This window comes from Crassostrea angulata, chromosome 4 (assembly GCF_025612915.1).
Source record: "Crassostrea angulata isolate pt1a10 chromosome 4, ASM2561291v2, whole genome shotgun sequence".
In the NCBI taxonomy this organism is placed as follows: domain Eukaryota; kingdom Metazoa; phylum Mollusca; class Bivalvia; order Ostreida; family Ostreidae; genus Magallana; species Magallana angulata.
The window spans coordinates 7,921,379-7,943,587 of record NC_069114.1 but is presented as its reverse complement, the minus strand read 5'-3'; the positions used below and the strand labels follow the sequence as shown (position 1 = coordinate 7,943,587).

The 22,209-nt window shown below is 34.8% G+C and overlaps 1 protein-coding gene and 1 pseudogene across 1 annotated transcript; one reads left to right on the top strand and one right to left on the bottom strand.

Moving 5' to 3' along the window:
* The first annotated feature begins 319 nt into the window (after positions 1 to 319).
* Positions 320 to 5,844, top strand: LOC128181172 (uncharacterized). Its single transcript, XM_052849472.1, has 2 exons — positions 320 to 395; positions 3,713 to 5,844. The coding sequence occupies exon 2, from the start codon at positions 3,745 to 3,747 to the stop codon at positions 5,368 to 5,370; it is 1,626 nt and encodes a 541-aa protein (XP_052705432.1). The 5' UTR covers positions 320 to 395; positions 3,713 to 3,744; the 3' UTR covers positions 5,371 to 5,844.
* A 14,573-nt stretch (positions 5,845 to 20,417) lies between these two features.
* On the bottom strand, positions 20,418 to 21,080 carry LOC128180205 (uncharacterized; annotated as a pseudogene).
* Between the last annotated feature and the right edge of the window lie 1,129 nt (positions 21,081 to 22,209).

The following is a 22,209-nucleotide window of genomic DNA, read 5'->3' as shown; positions in this document are numbered from 1 at the left end:
TATATATATATATATATATATATATATATATATATATATATATATATATATATATATATATATATATACAAATGTTTATAAAATTTAGTTGCACAAATAATAAAAATTGTTTAAGGTCATTATGAATAATGCATCTTGTATATAACAGAGTGATAATTAAAAATTTACACTGTGAAATATCAATGGCACTGCTCTTATGGAACGCTATTTAAGATTTCTAAAATGCCTGACCTAGATTCAAATTTGTTTTCAAATATTGCACAATAATTAATATAAGTCTAGTAGATTGACATTTAAATGAATCACATGATCTCCAAAGGTAGAAACCGACCAGGAAGTATAAATATACGGAACCGTTGACGTTGGATTGAGAGTTTATTCAACTTGATAAAACAGTGAGTACGTCTTGGGAGTGACCTAAAGTTTATACTTCAAAAGGTTTAGTCTTATCATGACAATTTCAAGTGTGAATATCTGAATTTTGTTTCGTTTTGACATTCAGTCAAGAGTTGGGCAGAAAAATAAGACATTAAACAATTATATTAGGAACTAACGGTTAAACTGGAAAAGACTATATACATGTTTTTTGATCGCTAACGGTATTTCAGTTCTTTGTCCCAACTCCGATTTCCAGACTTCTTTTTGTTATATTTTAGAAAATTTATTAGAAACCTGCTTTGTAGCTTCATATTGAGAAAGTACAGGTCAAGTTTATGTTTTGTTAAAATTAATCAACAAATGGTGACGATTTTTTTTTAAAGGGCTTTTTTATTTTTCTTATCGAGATTGTCATTTTAAGGTACTTCACTACGGCGAGACCTATACTTTTTAAGACACTACGTCACAAGATGGCGATTAAAATGTTTTGTTAAACTGTTTGTATCAATTGATTCAGATGTACATGTATATCCTCATAGCTCAGTGGTTAAAGTATTGGGTTCGAATCCACCTGGGGCTTTTGTTTATGTTTACTAAATGAAATTTTTGAAAATATAATTGTTCATCTAAAATTGAACATTCTTTCGTCTATTTGACATACATACTTCTTATCCATCGTGCTTTCTATCATAATCAAGTACTTTTCTGCTGATTTGAGAAACAATTTCAAGGTGTAGTGAGGCACCTTAAATTTTATCGTTACCTACATGTATTGAGGATATAAAATGACATCATTTTAAAAATAATTAAATGTGACGGTATGGGAAAAGTAGTGCTTTATATACTGTAACGTATTCACATTACATACAAAAGTACAACTCAATTTAACAAAAGTCGGAAATAGAAGAACACACAATTTTTACTCACACACTTTTCATCTTTGATAACTCCGCCTACTTTCACCTAAACTGACCAATAGAATTAATTTAAAAGTTTCAAATAAATTTGCATCAGCAAACAGAATTTTACAACGCTCACATATGGAAGACAGGAAACCGTTATTCTAACCATGAATAAATCAAAGAAACGTATTTCTCAGATCTGACCGTTAATTTGACAATAATTAAAGAATAATGACACTGATACCAGGATTCAGGGAAGGGAGATGTCAAAATGAAATTACTAACATTTGTAAATGCAACTTTACGTACTTTAGAGTAAACTAAATATTTTCCAATTACAAATTTAGAATTTCCAAAATAAAAAGACTGAAAATAATATAGTACAGATGTTACAAATTATTATAAATAGTTTTTGTCATTTATAAACCCTATTACACATAAACATAACAATACAATACTATCAGAATGCGTGTTCACATAAAAGTCAGTATCGCTTATGTTTTTTTTTAAATAAATGGTCAGATGAAAATCTAAAAAGCATACTGTTTTTGTTAAAAGGTTTAAAATTAACGTCTAAAAACGATTATGGATGTTTACTGTTGCGTGTTTCAATCATGAACTATATGATAATGTCTACGCCAAAATGTTTATCCAAGAATTTTCGGCTTTCTTGCGAATATTGGCTTTGTTGGAATGAACATATTTCTAGATAAGCATTGAGCATATTATTTATTTCAGTTAAATTATTCAAACAGAGTCATTCAACCTTCAGAACAGATTCTAACCTATTGTAGTCAGTTAAAGAAATGTTTAGTAATATGGTGTAACGTTAGTTATTGTCAAAATAATTCTGTTTCAACTACATTTGTATATAAATCAGTATATAAATCAGGTGTGTTGCTGACGGTCGAATGCTTACTCCAAAGCGTTCACCATCCCAAGAATTTAAAATAATACAAACTGTACAAAATGTACTTGCTATTTTCTTTCTAGTTGTTGTGCAAGTTGTAGTGCTTGATTTTGTTTTCCTTGCTTTTATTCTATATGTATATTATCCTTTGGTCCTGAAGGAAGGACTGGCTGTCCCAAAAATTTGACGATTTCAATTGTTTGTGTCGTTAGGCATTTTTAGTGCTTTATAAATTTCGTTACCTAGCTTAGTTTCGTTATATTAGATTCTACACATTTAATATTCCTAATGTTGTTGATTTTATTTAGTGCCACACACACACACACACACACACACACACACACACACACACACCTATATATATATATATATATATATATATATATATATATATATATATATATATATATATACTAGCAATCAGGGGCTGACAAATCCGATTGCCCGACGCCCGGGGCAAGTGATTTTTCCGATCGGGCGAGTAAAAATTTGGTAGGGACTTGCCCGTGGGCAAGTGACTTTTTAAACTTTCGCATATGTACTGAAAATGAAAGTACCGTATCTTGCCGAATATGATACGCACTTTTTTTGCTTAAATTATACACCACGATAGGATTTTCACATGGGTTTTTTTTTCAAGTGCAGTACGGGTCATCATCATTCAATAAAACTCTCACTACTGTTTCCTTAGTACTACGTATTGTTCTTGTGTTTGTTTATCGTAATGGTTAAAAACTAATCCAATCTTTGTTAGAGCCTTCAACTGCAAAAACTGTTTTGATTATAATCTGCCGATAGATAAATACTTATAAAATGGCAATTTTTAAACGTAAATTTGAGCTGTTTATTCTATGTGTAACTTCTTTGAGGTGTGTTCACCGTCTCCATGTACGCCGCCATAAATGATGCTAAAAATAGATATGTGCTTGTTATCACTCGCTAATCGTAATCATAGCCGAAATCTTTTTGAAAATTAAAATATCAGGCCTAAAATGATTAGATTTACTAGTAATTAGATTAAATTAAACAACTCACTAAAGATTCATTTCACCTTTATTTTTAACACCTCTGTGGCCTTATTGAAACTACGGTTGTGAACGCGTGTGCACTTGTCACCAATTATTTTGGACATTCACCTAAGGTGAAAGAAAATAACAAAACACCCAAAACTGTTAATAAAATGTTTGTTTTTACCTTTACAACAAATCCAGTTAACTATCAATATGAAAAGTGTTGATTTTTTCACATTCTCGAGAAAACCAAGAGGAAGAGATATTAAATCAACACCATATATATTTCATAAAGAGTATTAAAAGTGGGAAAATTTAAAATAAAGGGCAAAAACATCATACAGTATGTTTATTGTTTATTTTTAATCACAATAAAGAAGTTGGTAGGGCTAGTAGATATTGAGGTAGGGCAAGTAAATTTTGCCTAGCTACTTGCCCGAGGGCAAGTGCCTAAAAAATGTATTTGTCAGCCCCTGAGCAATGCTTGAACAAAAATACATATCTCTTTTTAGATTAGAATATTCCGTTCTAGTGAAGATATTCCATGACCATGGATCCCGAGGACAGTGCCCAGGAGGTTGTATGCTGCATCCTGTGTCAGGACTCTGTGCCCCTTATGTACTGTGAAGTTTGTGATATACATCTGTGTAAAGACTGTGTAGAGAAACATCTTCTTGATGTTTATAAATTCCATAATGTAATACCACTTAAACAGTACTGGGGAGAACTAAATTATCCTAAATGTAGGAGACACCACACCAAAGAATGTGATCACTACTGCCAACAATGTGATATTCCTATTTGTACACGATGTATTTCTAGAAAACATTTAGGACATAACAAAGTTGACATCTTATTTTTTTTTAAAAGCAAAACGAAAACTTTACAGAGCGATTTATGCGAACTTGAGAAATCAATTTATCCTAAATATCAAGAGACTGCATCTAGCATTCCAGTTCAGAAAGCTGATCTGAATGAATTATCAAAGAAGTTGACATCTCTTAACAAACGAGAAGACGTCTGGAACAAGGAAATACAAACTATAATTAAAAACCTAAATAAAATGGAAAATGTAATTGCACATACAGTTTCTGAAATCAGACATAGCATTGCTGCACTGAAGAAAATACTGGTCTCTGAAGACATCCGCCTTATCTCTGAGTACAAATCCAGGAATGCTGAATTCAGAAAAATGCCTCCTAATCTCAGAGTATCCTTAACAAACTTTGGGCCTCGGGAAATCAATATTGATCAGTTGATTGAAGAGTTTGATTCTTTGTCAGCATTATATTTTAAAACAAAGGAACAAGACTACAGCATGCTGACAAAGGGAGCCGAGTCCTTTCCCCCAGACCGGTCACTCATGGATGTTCCCCAGGTCATTACAGTTATAAACACAGGGTATAAATATCTACACGGTGTTATCTGTCTGAATGATGAAAACGTATGGACGAATGGTGATGACAGCATAAAACTCTTCAACCTCCAAAGTGAACTTGTGCAGTCAATCCATACCAAGACAGGTAAGGAGCCACGTGACATAGCAGTGACAAAGAGTGGGGATCTCGTTTATACTGATTATCATGAAAGAACAGTTAATGTGGTGAAAAATACGCAGGTAGAGACATTGATCAGCGTAGGGCATTGGAAACCTCATGGTGTTTGTATAACTTCCTCTGATGGCCTCCTGGTTGTCATGGACAATGATGATGATAAACAAACAAGAGTTGTGCGTTACTCTGGATCCAAAAAGAAACAGCGTATTCAATACAATGACAAAGGACGACCTCTTTATTCATCTGGTGGCATTAAATATATCACTGAAAACAAAAATCTTGATATTTGTGTGTCAGACTGGAAAGCTGATGCGGTAGTGGTTGTTAATCAGGCCGGGGAACATCGGTTCACATACACCGGCTCTCCGACTACAACAGTTGTGTTCTTTAGACCATATGACATCACTACAGACAGTCAGAGTCGAATCCTAGTGGCAGACTGTTACTTGCACAACAACCGTATCCATATCCTGGATATTGATGGACAGTTCCTTCGCTACATTGACAACTGTCAATTACTTGGCCCATGGGGTGTGTGTGTGGACACCAGAGACAACCTCTTTGTGGCTGAAAATGACACAGATAGAGTGAAAAAAATCCAATATTACGTATAATCAATTGACTGCATGAAGTGGAATAATATACAATTATTGCATTTTCTGAGGTCAATACGATTATTAATCTATCCGGTAAGTACAATATTCACCGAATCGAAGGCGAGGTGAATAGTATACCTCTAGGGTAGCTAAATCATCGTATTGTTCGAAAAAAATACAATGATTTTAATATATGACTCAGCGACGAATTGATACAGACATATATTTAATTGAGTGTTATCAAGCAACGTTTTAATTTGAAGCCATAGCCGAACAAATTGAGAAACGTGATGTTTCACTACACGATCTATTTTTAGTCCAATGTGGAGAAACTCAAATGTTATATTGACCTTCTAGGTCACGTGCAGGTGAATATAACGTTCTGTTTGGTGTTTTTTTCGAGATCGTTGGATACTAGCCAATCAGAGAGCTAGGAATTAATTAATCATATAATAACAACTATGATGTAAACAAATTATCATATTCCAATAACACCACTGAAGTGAGAAATTCCTGTAATATCAATAAAATGTAAAAACAATTGGAATTTGTCGATTCAGTCATAATAAAATCATAAAAAGATAGGTACCCCTCAAAACCAATATCATAAGGTAAAATGAAAAGCCATTGGGGACACAAGAGTTCAAAGCACTTTTATCTAAAGACCAAGCAACAAAATCTAGTGGTTACCAAAAGCTCTTTTATAACAATGACTGCAAACGTTTTTATTTCCATGTATCTACAATTTTGACGATTTCATGTCTTATTACCTTTCACAGGGCTTTAAAATTCAAGGATAATTTTTTAATTCATTATAATGTCATTAATCATGATCATAGAAAATCACAGGAGTATAATGAACATGCAGGCATGCATTGAAATCATTTTTCTTTAGAATCCGATTTAAGCAACTGTCTGAATCAGATGAAATGCTACGAGAAAAATAATTGAAGTATTTTTTCGAATATAATTAGCGCTGGTGTATAATGTGATTTGCTCAAGATGGATGCCAATCGCAGATAACTTAATTGGGTATAAAGGATGTTCATAAAGTCGTTGCCCTTGGTAGATGTCCAAAATCATAAAAAACAATAATTAGGATAACAACGATAGGGCCGCAGAGGGTTGTTAAGAGATAAACATGCACACATCTGTTAAAGGGGCATGGTCACGATTTTGGTCAAAAAAAATTTCTGACGTGTTTTGATTATTTACAATGCTTTAGGTATGCATTTCTAATGATCAAATGAATTTTGGGAGTCAGTCGTAGAGTTATAAGCAAGATACAGGGCTCCCAACTCTTTGTAATGTAAACAAGGCTCGTGCCCTGTTTTTGTCATCTTCGCTAGCCAAGGGTTTTCGGTCCACTTTGCTCCCCATAAACCCTTGGCGGATTTCATTGCGAAAACTCGGTGACGAGCTCCGTTTTATGATTGGTTGCAGCTGCGAGTGGCTGATCCAATCGCAGTGCTTGTAAATATAAACTTTAAAAGAAAACACGTGTGTGATCATAGGTAAATCATTCGGTGCTTTTAACAAATTGAGACACAAGTTCTCGAGTACAGTGCCTCGCCAACGATGGTCTAACCAGATCGCTTAAAAAACCTATATATTTTACTGGGATTGAACATAGTTCTACAAACTTGTCAAGGCTCGCGTGATAGCATGGGAAGTAAACATGGCGAATGTAGAAGCTGCCCATCCCGTTAGTATATACGTTCCTGCTTATGGTTATTGCTTTTAAAGGTTCAATGAGATTTATTTTATTTAATTTCTTTGGTTCACAATATTTACGACAACGATACCTGGTTTTATGACATGAAAGCTTTGATATAAATCGCGACTTTTTCACTCCTGGTACAGGTCCTTACAAAACACTATGAATAAAACATTCCATGCTTTCCCTAGTTTATAACTTAATTCGTATTTAATAGCACCGATATTCGGTAGTCAACATGTTTTCAAGTTGTATTAATGCCGTAGTGTGTATATAACCCGTTGTTTAATTCGATTAAAATGTAAATATGCAAGGGGCGCAACTCAAGTTGCTCGCTAGATAGCGCCACCACATCACCGAGTTTTTGCAATGAAATCCGCCAAGGGTTTATGGGGAGCAAAGTGGACCGAAAACCCTTGGCTAGCGAAGATGTGTTTTTGTTTACATATGTAAAATATACCAGTAAAAACTTTTTCAAACTGATTTGTCTATCTTCTCATTCATTTTAAGCATAAACAAACAGTTCATGACGTTTAACACATTATTTTTGGTCTAAAACTGTAATTTTCACTTCAACATTCAAAATGTAAACAAAGGCTTCGTTTGTATAGCAAAGAACTCAACAAATAATAATTCAAATTTTGGCTGCATCTTAAAAATGCCTTACTGAAGCATTGGAAACATTAAAATCGGAGAAATAATCTTTGACCAAAATTATGACCATGCCCCTTTAATAAAATGTTTAATGGCAGCTTACACGGGGAAAGTACAACTCATTGTTCTCGGTGGCTTAATTAATGGTTACTGAAACACAGAAAATTGTCTAATCGTAAAAATTGTAAATATAGTGACATTAAAAACATAGTAACGTTTTCCACGTCTACAATTATAACTCAATAATCAGAGAAATCCAAACCCCTAGAATCAGATTTTCTACAAACAATTAGTAGAGGAAATGTGCAGATAAGACATGCAGCAGACGATAATGGAATTCTTATAAAATCATATTTTCGGACAAGGTAAGAAAAAATCTTAAAAGTACCTGAAAGTTTGCATATTAAAAACTGACTAAGCCTAAGTGTTTTTGGATCTGGAACCGCTTAAAGTCAGGTGACTGGTCAAGAAAGTACATAATGTACCATCACCCAATCCGGGACAAAGTTATTATTATAATAATAGCACATTAAGTGAACAGAACAGCTTTTCAACATCAAAATATTTTAGCTTTTAAACTGGGTTTTGAAAGAAATATCGAACACCGCAAACACTTCAGACATCAATATGCCATAATTAACATCTCCCTGAGGGAAAGATTCATTATGGCAATTTTGAAGCAAGCGAATGTCGGCCCTTTACGTAATATAAACCATAAAGATAATTCAACAAAAATAATTCTTCTTACATCTATAATCATATGTTATTATTTATTTTGTCAGAGTTTTTTTTACTATTTACATTTTGAATCTGTAAATTTTCATGGACCTTCTACACATTTTTCCCCTTTTGTGTTTCTGTGAAGTTGTTTTTACCCCAATAAATCTGCAGCTGTCTAGTGTGTCACCTGTACCTTCTGCTAACTTGAAAATTATTGGACAAATACAGGTTACTTATTGTACGAGGTGCAGGACAAGAAGAGTTTTTAACGTATTTTGTTTAACAAACGATAAGATTACAAAAATGTTTAAAAACCCTTTTTTCAGTGGTGACAAATCTCTGTACTGTTTAATATGTTTTTATATTATAGGGAAAATAAGACTGTGGATATTCTTATCATGGGATAAAACCATGAAATGTATATTGTTGATAGTTTAACACAAAAAATTAACATTTAAGAGTATTATTTTTATCTATTTGTATGCCAGCAAAGTAAATATAAAAGAGGTTGTATATAATACTCGAATTGGGTATTAAAAGTTAGGACAATGCAAAGTGATACACTACTTATAAAAATAATAGTATTTAAGCATTAAGGATTAAATACATTTATTGAAGTGGAATTCAACTTTCTTTTTTCAATTTACGCGCTTGATAGATAGCACCTTAGGTCCTCGGCGGTTTCCGCTTATTATCACTACGCTGCATTTTCATCGGGTATGGTTATTAGTCATACCATATATGACGTCATCCCAGTTTTCCAGAAACAATTCAGTTAACATTTAAGTGCAAATTGCAAACGATCAGTATGTCAATTTAGGCAAATTATTGATCAACAACCAAGACCCTATTGATGATGTTCAATTCTTGACATGTAGTAATGGCACTGTCTCGATGTCTCAAAAGTCAAAGGCGAAACCAATAACTTCTATTCAAACGTGGGTAGACGCCTTTTTAATCTTTGCCAGTATATATGAATAAACCGCTCACCCAGAATGTGCCACCGCCCTTTTTAAATATATGCACACTGTCCGCTTGGGGGCATCTCGGACAAACCATTTGGGGTGGAGGGAATATGATGTCCAGTTCCGACTTAAAAAGGAACGCAACCCTTCTATTTCATTTGCCTCGGTGGATAGTGAATTATGGCTTATTTCCATGCATCAGTCACTTCAAATCCAATCCCCCTCTAGGGCGTCAGAACCAAGATCATTTAAGTGCTATGATTTCAATTACAAGGGGTTATGTCAGAGAAACAATTGCTTTTACAAGCACCAATGCCTCCATTGTGACAAGAATCACCCTGCTACAAAATGCTTTGCTAATAAAAATCGTTTAACCTTTAGACCTGCAGGCACCCAGCAGGCACTGCGACCACAAGCACCGGGAACAGCCCCCAGTCGCATGCCAGCCACAACCACCAAGCCACTTAGACACCCTTAATATTGCTGCTACCACAATAGAGGTTAATAAATTACGAGAACTTTTACTAACATACCCCAATACACTGGCTGCACATGAATTAATTCAGGGTTTTTCTACAGGGTTCAAACTGTGTTATGAGGGTCCTAGAATTTCTACAACTTGTCATAATCTCAAATCCCTAAATGGTCTTGAACATGAAGCAATGAGGTTGATTAATAAGGAAGTCTCGTTAGGTAGGGTCGCTGGTCCATTTTTTAAATCACCATTCACCAACCTTAGGCTGTCGCCCGTTGGCTTGGTGTCAAAAAAAGATGGTTCATTTAGGTTAATCCATCATTTGTCATATCCACAGGGATCTAGTGTAAATGATTTCATAGATCAGTCATTTAGCTCTGTGAAGTACCGTATACATCATTTGATGAGGCTCTCAAATGTTGGCTAGTTTAGGACAGGGGGCATTGGTTTCTCGTTTAGATATCAAAAGTGCTTTTCGGTTATTACCTGTTCATACCTCAGATTTCAGTTTGCTTGGTTACAAGGTTCAAGGCAGTATTTTTATTGATAAATGCCTCCCATTTGGCTGCTCTGTACGTTGTTCAAAGTTTGAAAAATTCTCAACATTTTTAGAATGGGCCTTGAAAGAAAAATCTCAAAGTACTAATGTTGTACACTATTTAGATGATTTCCTGCTTGCTGGTAGATCTGGTACACAAGAATGTTCACTGTTGATGGCTGATTTTCTTGAAATTTGTTCAGACTTAGGGGTCCCGTTAGCTAAAGAAAAAACTGTTGGGCCCACAACCCTTTTAATTTATTTAGGCCTTGAAATTGATACTCAAAATATGACTGTCAAGATACCCCAAGAAAAACTTATCTCTCTAAGGTCCCAGTTGCAGAGCGTTGCTATCCAAACAAAGGTAACTTTAAAGCAGTTGCAAGAGTTAACAGGCCTCCTTAATTTTTGTGTTAGGGCTATCCCCGCTGGTCGAGCATTTATTAGGCGATTATATGACGCATCATGTGGCTTGAAAAAGCCACACCATAGACGGCGTGTCAATAATGAAATGAAGGAGGGTATATATACTTGGTTATTTTTCCTTAATCGATTCAATGGAATAACTTCATACAGACAAGTTGACTGGGCCAATGACTGTGATTTAGAATTGTTTACTGATAGCGCAGGTAACCCTGATTTGGGTTGTGGTGCAGTATTTGGGTCTCACTGGGTGTACTTGTTGTGGCCTCAAAAATGGAAGTCTCTTAATATTTTCTCAGACATAACTTTTTTGGAGCTTGTACCAATAGCAATGGCATTTGCAGTGTGGGGAAGGGAACTTTTTGGGAAGAAGGTAATCCTTCATACAGATAATCAAGCATTGGCCATCATCTTGAACACCAAAACATCTAAATCAAAACTGGTCATGCACCTGCTTAGACCTCTAATCTTGCAGAGTTTGATCTATAACATACAGTTTAAAGGGGTGCACATTCCAGGTGTACATAATGTTAAGGCTGATTCCGTCTCTCGACAGCAATGTAGAAGATTCCACAGTTCCTTTCCGGATGCCGATCCAAGTGCATCACACATCCCGGAATCATTTCTGCAAGTAATCTACAACATAGATCCTGGCAGCTTCTGAGCTACTCGTTATCAAAGAACACTAAGAAAACATACACAACTGCCCTGCATGCATTTCACTGCTTCCGCACCCTTCATTCGTTGAACCTTACTTGGCCCCCACCTCCAAGTCATCTAGTACAATTTGTGGCATACTTGTCATTTAGACATTTTTCACCCAGCTCTGTTAAGTCCTACATTGCAGGAATATCATTTTATTCTCGTATTCACAATCTTTATGACACCACTCAGACATTCATGTTAAAGAAGGCTATGATTGGCTTAAGTCGCCTGGATCAGCGCAAAGACAATCGTATGCCAATTACCCTTGATATTTTGAAGGCGTTAGTTCAAGTCTTGCCATTAGTCTGCCGCTCACTTTATGAAGCAACCTTGTTTACAGCCATCTTTGTGACAGCTTTCTATGGTTACTTTAGGATTGGGGAATTGGTTCAGAATTCAATCACTGACATTGGTCATACCGTCCAGTTGCAGGATATTACATTCGGCACTGATAACAAGTCAGTAACCATTAACTTAAAGCATTCTAAGACAGACCAGGAGGGGAGGGGTGCTGTAGTTAATATTAAATCTGTCGATGTTTTATTAAATCTGTCGATAAACATCTATGTCCAGTGTTGTCTCTACGCAAATTCTTAAGATTAAGACCAAAAGCCATGGGATCCCTATTTTGTCATGTCAATGGGGCACCAGTAACGCGTTACCAAACAGCTTCAGTTTTCAACCAGTCCCTAGTAAGGTTAGGGTTAGATACACAAATTTACAAGCTGCACTCATTTCGTATAGGAGCGGCCACACATGCATGGTCCACTGGTAAGGGTAAGGAGCAGATTGCTCAAGATGGTAGATGGACCTCAAATTGTCTTTTTAGGTATATCCGCAAATAAACCTCTCTTTCTGTGTTGGTTAACATGTACCTTAACTTTGTAAACCCATTGTAGAAATTGTATGTCTCAACCTAAGATCTTTTCTAGAACCTAGAAGAATATGGGGTTTAGGCTCATCTATCATAAAGCATGCTTTTGTTCATGTTAAAAATTCCCACATTGGAAGTAACCTCCAGCTTCATAGACACAATGCTTCAGTGTTGTGGCAGGGAATGGGGGGAATGAGATCACATCAGTTAATCCGCAAGGTAAGGACCCTCTTGAAATATGAGGAAGCACCTTACATGCTGGTCATCCACTGCGGAGGGAATGACATTGGTCAAATTCTTAAATCTGTTGAACTAAGAGCCACTATTAAGAGAATATTGGATAAGCTTGTTGTGCTCTTGCCAAACAACATATTAGTCTGGTCACAGATCCTACCACGGCTTCACTGGTGGGGGGAGATTGACCATCAAGCCCTAGAAAAGGTTAGAGTGCGTATCAATAGCCATATAGCCACATATTGAACGAAAATTGGGGGAAGTACATAAGATACCCTGAGCTTGACATTGAGGACCCTACCCTGTACAAGGATTCTGTTCACCTTAACCATTTAGGCAATGACCTATTTATTAATAGGTTACAACAGGGCTTGCAATCTTTTTTAGAAGATAAGTGTTTAAATGTATCACCAAGATGGAATGAACTCGGGCCATGGCTGATCATGTAGTAGTTGTGCGCTTATAAGTGTTATGTGCGTGGCTTCACCTTGCACACCTTCAGTCAACAACACCTACCCATCTAACTTGCCAGCAAATTTAATGATTTTTCTTCAGCTTAGTGAGCTATCTGGTGGCAATGTTTATGTTACATTTGTAGATCAAACAAATTTCAATTTTTCTTGTAGTAATAAGCTGTAGGTAAATTTTGTAATTGTATGACCCCTCTTACTAATTGGTTAAGTGTGGCCTGATTTTGACCCAACATTTTAAATTGTTCGTTAATTTCCAAGCTTCAAACCCCCTCAAATTTGCATCAAGTTTAAAGGATGCCAAATGTTCAAGACATATGCGCCCTCATATACCCATCTCTGATTTAGGGACGCCATTTGGGCTCCCTCCATTTACCTCGAATTCGTATTTTGGAGGGTTTGGATTCCCTCATTTTTCATTTACTTTCTTGGGGATGCCCAATTTTAAGGCTCCCTCATTTATTGAAATCTAATTTTGGGGATGCCCATTTACAAGGCATTTAGTTTGAATGTCTGGCTCCCCCCTTGTTTGATGGAGATGTCTGATTTAGACTCCCTCAATTTTTATTTAGGGATGCCAGCCTAGGCTCCCTCATTTATTGAAATTTTACTTGGGGATGCCAATTTACAAGGCATTTAGTTTGAATGTCTGTCTCCCCCCTTGTTTGATGAGGATATCTGAATTCGACTCCCTCAACTTTTATGTAAGGATGCCAATCTAGGCTCCCTCAATTTATTGATATTTTTCATTTATTTCCTCTATGTTCCAAATTCACGGTACATTTTTCTTAAGAGGCGTGACTGGCCTCCTCTTTGATTTGGGGATACAATTTGACCTCCTTTTACTATGGTAAAGTACTTAGCTTGTTTGTTTGGAGATTTGATTATTCAGGCATCTCTCGCTCCTAGCTCCTGTAATACTTAAGCTCAATCACTTTTGTGTGTTTTGTTTTCTTCAATTATATGGTCAAGATTATTATTGGTCTAAATTACACTCCACATTCTGCCCTACTGGTGGCGCAGACTATGCTGTAGCATAGTCTCGTGGCGGAATTTGGCTTACAAGTAGTGCTCTTAAATATATGGACGGTTTAATTTTAGTAAGGCTATGTTTCAAGATTTGCCACCAAGGTGTACGTCTGTTCCCAGGGTACACCTAGTGACAATTATTTTCATACCTACATATACTTTTTATAATTTAAGCAGCCATGGCCATTATCGCCAATAAACTCGTCTCCAATATTGTTGTCTTGGTTGTTACTCTGACTTTATATATTTAATTTCATCTACAATAATGTTTAAAACTTACGTGGCCGAGATATAGACTTTTTTTTACAGCATTTTGTTTTGAAAGCGCTGTATAAAAATGATATCTGAATCCTTTGCTAATTTTTGTTATACAAATAGCAATCATTTATTAACGCAAAACGTTATGTCCGTACGTAGTAATAGCCACTAAGTGTTTTAAAAAACTATATATTAGTGTTCAATTGGATTAACAAGTGATCATGTTCTACCAAGCAAGTCGTGGTGAAATGAATAACAGCTACAGTGACTATCAACATTAATAAGACCATGACAGGATAACGAAAAGATATCAAGGATCAGTGTTTCGCAACACAAACATATTACCGAATAATTTCTCTGCATTTATTTAAAACTACATTATGGAGGTGGTCCTACAATATATATATATCTAATACATAAGTTTCATGGACATTTTCTTTTAAAGAGAGTTATTCGATATCACCTCCTTTTTGTCTTTAATAATAAATTATTTTGGGAATATAAGTTTTGCATAGATACAAATGAAGGAAAAAATTATCATATAAATGATTTCTTTTAAAAGGAAGAGCGCAGCAAAATATAACTCTGATTAAGTCTTTTTATTGTTGTAAATTTACAAAGTAAACGGTTGGTACTTTCTTGAATCAGGCTTTAAATGGGAATATTAAAAAAAAACGAAATCTAATGTCAATAAATATTACATTGTCTTTACTAACCAGAATAGTAATAAGAATTCTTTATAAAGAAAGCTTAAACAGGCATTGCCTACTGCCTAATCCATTTACGTAATATATTTAGATTATAACACATGTTCAAATCAACAATTACCATTACTAATCCACATTCAGTTTTTCTTCAATTGTTGCACATTTCAGTCAACGTTTTCCTAGCATTTTTATACTTTTTTGAGCTTACCTGAACCGAAGGCAAGTTTTTCTAATTGCCCGTTGTCCGTCGTCCGTCTGTCTGTCCGTTTGGAAACTTTTCACATTTTTGACTTCTCTAAACCACTGGGCCAAATTTAAAATAAAAATTAATACAACGCATGATTATCAAAAGAGAATTCTAATTTGTTATGATTAAGGACTAAATCAGTATTAAAAGGTAGATAATTGCAAACAGTGAGAATAGGGGGTATGTCTTTACAAATCGAAAATCTGCTTTTCAAGAACCACGGCAAAAAAATGCCCATATTTACACAAAAGCTTGTATGTTTATGATGAATATTCTAAATTGGACCAATATTTGGGGTTCAAAGTTTAACATAGAAATATGTAGGAAACATGTTAAAAATTTTCTTCTAAAGAATGCTACAGTGCTACAATTTGTCAGATTAATATACAAGGATCCTTAAATAATAGAGATTCTAAATTGTTAAAGCCCCGGACCAACACTAGGACTAGAACTGGAACCCCAAGAGAGGTTCAAAGTTTAACATAGAAGTATATAAAGACAAGTTGCTGTCCTTTAAAAAAGGACTACAATACGTGGACCATTTGCATGTGTTTCCAACGAAAATGTGAAAGCCTTAAGATTATCAGAGATTCCACCGACACTTGCCCTCTGCTTTTAACCACTAAATTTGTATGTTGTATTACGTATATAACCCTGACTTTTTATCTCAGAATTTAAAGGGTTCATGCTTCTAAAATAATTATGATCTATCTATGACAGGTTTGCATGTATAGTATCAGGCATTCGGCGAATTCTACTATTTGCGCACACATTACGATTCGCACTACTTTGTTCACTATGCAGTGACAGCTTTGTGTAAATTAAAAATTTCATACTTTGATGCATTTTTTTTTTTTAGATTTAAACTTGTATACAGTGACATAATTATTCAATCATACTTAAATGCTCAAAAAAATTTAATCGGGGAGTACACTAGCCTCGCCTACTAAAAAAGTAAAGTTAAGTTACATGTGTATTCGGAAAACAACAAAACATTGCAAATTATGCTATTCGATGCATGTTGTAGTTTCGGCATAACATTAACTTAATTATTTCATAATACTGATAGTTCATATCACATGCCAATCATTTCTTTAAAAGGAATACTTTGTTTCTGTACTGTTACCGACAACTTTACAATTACAGCGCCTTTTGAACTTATGTGTGCATATGGCACGGAATCCCAAACGATTCAGATAAACGTGTGCTAGCCTGGTTCCCTCAGCTACCCATTACGCACAGGAATCAGGCTAGCTCATGCGCAAGCTGAATTTCCCCCGTAGCATCCGGTTTAACCTCGCTTATATATTTTCTGCGTGGACCTCAGGGTCCACGCAAAAAAATGTTTAAAAATCTTCTTGTGAACTACAATGCTATAATATGTGATTTTACTATGCACACATCTTTGGATAAATGTAGATTCAAGTTTTTTTCGAGTTTTTTTTTCTTTACTATTAACATGGCCATTGTTTCGCAATAGACGTGACGCTGCTATAGCTGTAGTTGAAGACGAAAGGGGGACACTAGTTACATCCTTTCATAAATCAACCTTCAGTCCGCGCCAAATTCTTTGATTTGTCTCCACCCGACTCGTTGTGTGCCAGTTGTATTGTTTGCAGTGGCTTGGTGTTTAGCTTTAAATCGTAGTAAAAAGCATACTCACGTATAACTTTTTAAATGTACTCAACATGATTTTCAGGTTTCTGCTATTATCACTGGTATTCCTCCCACAGCAAAATAGCTCGGTTAATAATGTGACTAAAAAATGATATGTCTACGGGGATTTTGTATTGCAGCAAGCCCGAATGATAACGTAGAAAAATTGCGCGATGTACTCCGAGTGTATTCCGAATAGAGAAAAGATGTAAACATTCCCCATTATAAATCTCCGTAAGGAATCTCTTTTCGAGTGAAAGAAGATAATGTGTCAAATAATCTTGGAAATTATCCCTTTCAACCTATTCAATTGCACTTCTTTCACAGATATGTTTATTTATTAATTTTTTTTATCAAAAATCGTCCAAATGTGCTGCATAAATATCTTGGAACAGACTACAATTGCAATTAAAAAGTTTTAACTTACGGTCATCACAAAATACGTCGAGGCAATTCACGAAACCTGTTGAATCACACATACACTCGCCACATTCGTTAACACTTTCAAAACGTTCTTCTAGACTGTACGTCCTCCTGTTGTATTTACAATTTGAAAAAGTTTTTATTGTAATTATACATGTGACAGTCAAAGCTGATTGGTCCGAGATTTAATATCAACCATAATGCACGTTTTAAACATCGGGTTTGATAAGTATGTGTATAAATATAGGCATTGCAGTAGTTTACAGGGCAACTAAGTCATCGTTTGCAGGATTCAAAATTTCTTAAACTTTTTTTAATTGATATTAAATGTTTGACGAGGTCTTTGCTAACCATAAGGAACAATTTTAACCGTACCGACCCCACGATCATTTTTGTCTTAAAGCTTGTGCAATAAACGCGTATATTTTTATATAAAAATAACATTTGAATATTTTCTGCAAATAAACTTAAACATCTTGACATCAACGAATCATGAGACTTACTATTCATTTCATTTTAAATGGCAAGAACTGAAACAGTTTAACGATTTGGTTATTTTAAAGCCTGTATAATATTTAAGGATGTCAACGAGTATTCGAGTACTTGACTATCGCTCGATCATCGAATTAATTTTTTTAGGTCGATTACTCGTAATAAAGTGAATACAATTTAAAAGTATTATTTATTTTTTATAAACGTGTCAGTTTTTAGCTTCGAATTTAAAATAAAAAATAGTTTTCTTTTCTCGACATGTTTGTTCCGTTAATTCCACTCTTTTAAATCGGTGTCCATGGTGTATTTTTGAAGCGGCTAATTACTTACTTAGGCAGACATGTACATGTACTTATGAACAATTTGTGTTTCTTCTGATTGGTTATTTATTAGATTAGATGTTTGCATAATAAAAGATTTAATCATATCAACAATTGATTATGTTTATCAATTGTTATCAACAATTATCTCAAGGCGTTTGTTTTTATAAGCATTAATCTTTGATAATTGATTAGACACGGACTATTATTTAATTAACATTCAACACGTCACATTTGATTTGCCTATGATGTTATGGAGCTGAAATATTCGTGAGCTCTAGAAGAAAAAAAAAGGAAAGCCAGAACAGTTCAATAAAATAATTTATTTCAAATTAAATACATTAAGTGTATATCATCATAAGTTTTTCATACTTTTTAGTTTAAGATATTAATATACATGTGGTAGTAGCATTATTTGATTTTAAAAGGACACACAGTATTAAAAAAATCATCGAGTACTGGACTATAGCTCGACTGACCTCCAATTAATCGACTAAGCTAACAGAAAAGAAATGACATCCCTAATAATATTTCACAGTATTACCTGGTGCCGTGGCATTAACTGAATCGGTACATCTTGTTCTACATCCACACCCCAAGAACAACACTTCCTTCTGAACTACATCATTCAAGCAATGAGAAGTTTTGCACCTTTATCCCAATCTTCATCGTGGATATTAGTAAAAAGCATTCAAAGATGACATTAATGAAGAGCTTGAGTAACAAAACAATCAGTTTGTTAAGTCTAAAAATTAAAAACTGTTCGTAGCACATAAAATGCTTTGAGTGAATAATATTTATAACGTCTATATCTTTTCTTATAAAAGATATAATGCATTTATAACAGAGGAAGATCTATCTTTAACTAAAAAGTCCATTATTTTTTTTTCCTTTAATTTGCTTGTCAAAAAACAAAGTATATGTTTTTCCACAATTCCATTATTTTTAAAGTTTGGTTTTGTATATTCTGTCGCATTTTAAGGGGTTTGGATCCTGCAATCAAATGTTTATAATGTTTTTGGTGAAAAATGACAATAACAAACCGTGAACCATCTCAAAAATCCATAAAACGAAATACAAATTCAAAGCAGAGCAACACGGACCTCCAAATAGATAGAGATAGGATCAGGTGCCTTGGAGGGTGAGCATCCTCTGGTGACCGGTCACATCCACCCGCCGTGTGCTCTTTGTCGTAATCGAGAAAAAATCGGAAAAGTCCGTAGACAATTAGGTGATTAATTAAAGTCTAAGAATCAGCATGAACAACGTCAGTCAGTAAAGCATTATTCTTCACACACAGCATACGTAAAGCATTATTCTTCACACCCAGCATACTAAAATATCACAATAATGGCTAGGGGTATTGTTAAAGTGCTTTTTCTGATCTTTGGGACATTTATTTGACCCTTCTTCATTAAAAATTGATACAAACAGATAAACATTTTTTCTCTTTATTTTGTTCTATAGGAATGAACCATGAACCCATAAACAAACTTATGACATTCAAAATTAATATAATTAAAGTAATTACAATTTTTTTCCAAATCATATCACATTTTTAATGAATTAATCTGTTTTCAATAACTAAATGTTGTTTTCTAGCACAATAGATTCAGGGAGCAATAAATAATATTAAGTCTAAAGGTTTCAATAAAAAAAAACCCAACAGCCTGCATGATTAAAAGTTAATTAAGTGATGTAAAATCTGATATATAGCTGGGGAAAATGTAGATGTGTTATTTCTTGAATGTTAAAAAAAAATATCGTGATAAATTAACGTTTCTTTATAGAAACAATAAAATAAACTTTAGAAATATGTTCTTAAAAATATTATTACATAGGTGCATTATTATAGGTGCATATAGATATCTAGAAACACATCAAAATCAATAGGCAATATTATACATATATTACATGGCTTCGAGAGCGACATACCAGAATAGGTGACAAGAAAGCCCTGGAGTGTTATGTCGCCCGATGCCGAAGGCAAAGGGCGACATAAAACTCCAGGGCTTTCCTGTCACCGAGGGACAAATATTCTGGTATTGTCGCCCGATAAGACATGTAATATATGTTTTATAACATTTTTAAACAAATCAAACTCGGGTTATCAACATGTTTATTTAATTCACAAGAGTATTTAATGGCACATGCTCATATGTAGTCAATGTACAATGTAAAACATCTTACTCAAGTAATACGCTAATCGGTGATTCTTAATCAATAATAATGATAGTGTATATTAACACTGATGTTGTTGATATGCATAATTGGGGCTGGCTGAATCTTTGCAGGGCGGTTTTCTTTTTCCTGATACAGGTTGAGATTTGTTGTTCTTGTTTCATGTGTGACGAATGTTTCTAGAAGCCTTCGTTCCTGTGAATCTGTGATTTCAATAAAATCTATATCTGTTTGAAGATAACATTATCCCAAGTTACATGTACCACAACAAAAATGAAATATCGAAGATTAACAATTAATTGTGGTTCAGCTTTTTACCTTGAAAGTGGGAATAAACTATCGTCATCTTGCAGAGGTGACATGGCAGAGGAAGAGTTGCTACCTATGCGTAAGGTGGCGGCGTTGTTTTCAGCTGTTAAATTGAAAATAGTTACTTTATAAGGGAATTGTTGTGTCATTTATACATTGCATCATTTTTTTCCATAATAAATAAACTTAATACATTCGTATTAAAACTACATACCATGAATAGAATCTCCAGTTATTGTCTTTGAAATTGACATGTCTAGCTTTTTCTTATCATCAACATGACTGAATAACTTCGGATACTACTTTCAGACTGATGGCCAGATATGGACATGATATGTCGAGCTTCAAATCCCGATCTATCTAATTCTGTGATAGACGTTGCGCACAGACAGTTTTTCGTATATATCTTTGAAAGTCCGGCTTTTTTGGAAAGATTCTTTATTTTGTCCCCAAGCGTATTTTTTCTGACTTCAGTTCATTTCCTTTACTTGGTCTCTGCCAAACCACATCAAGATCTTGATTCAGCTTATTGATATAGGACAGAAACGATCCATAAGGACAAAGAATACTGTCTTTAAGTTCGTACATTCTCCCACCTTGACTCTGGTTTTCGTCATTTCTGTGGTTTTTCGTCACATGATCCCTTGCCATATACACAAATCGTCTGCCTTCAGCATCCGTACTAGTGGAAAAGTCGCTAATCCGTATTTCTCTAAGGTTCTCCCTTCCCCTTTTGCAGAAATACAACATATAGTCAACAAACACTTTGTTTTGTAGTCCTTCGGCTTCCTTTAAGTCGAATGAAGAATAAAGCTTTTGAAGATATGGTCTACTTATGGGATCCTTGTGGCCCACAGCGCCTTTGCCTTCCATTTTATACGTTGTTTGCCTTTTTGAAATCGGGATCGTAAAGCTTTCTTTTTTTTAGGAAATGCTTCTGACGTCCATACCTGATTGAGATCATGCTTCTCTTTGCGTACGTTTCCCCGTCTGAATTTCTCAATCCAGCGTAAAATGACTTCAAGAATTCTTGCAACTCTGGCTTGGGTGTGGTATACAATCCCATAACATTCGTTCCGGATTCATTAAAAAATGTTTTCAAAACACTCACGCTTGAGTTTATAACTTTTGTCGTATTTGCCGAATTTTTTTCATCAATTAAACTATCGAGTTCCTCTGAATTTAGATGAACAAACCGCAGACGTTGACCTGACATGTTTAAACATGTTAAAAGTCGCGGATCTGTTTACGTTTGCTTAGAAACTGGCTTGTTGAATTTCGAACATGACGTAATTAATAATTATGCAGAATTCTTGCACGCGATGGTGATATTGCAGTTTCGCGATGGTGATATAACTATTTTCTGTGAAATAAAACTGTTGCTGGGAGGACAATATAACTGTTTCCGGTGTGATTCAGCAATTTTCAGGGCATATTGATAAAATTATCTCATTTGTGAC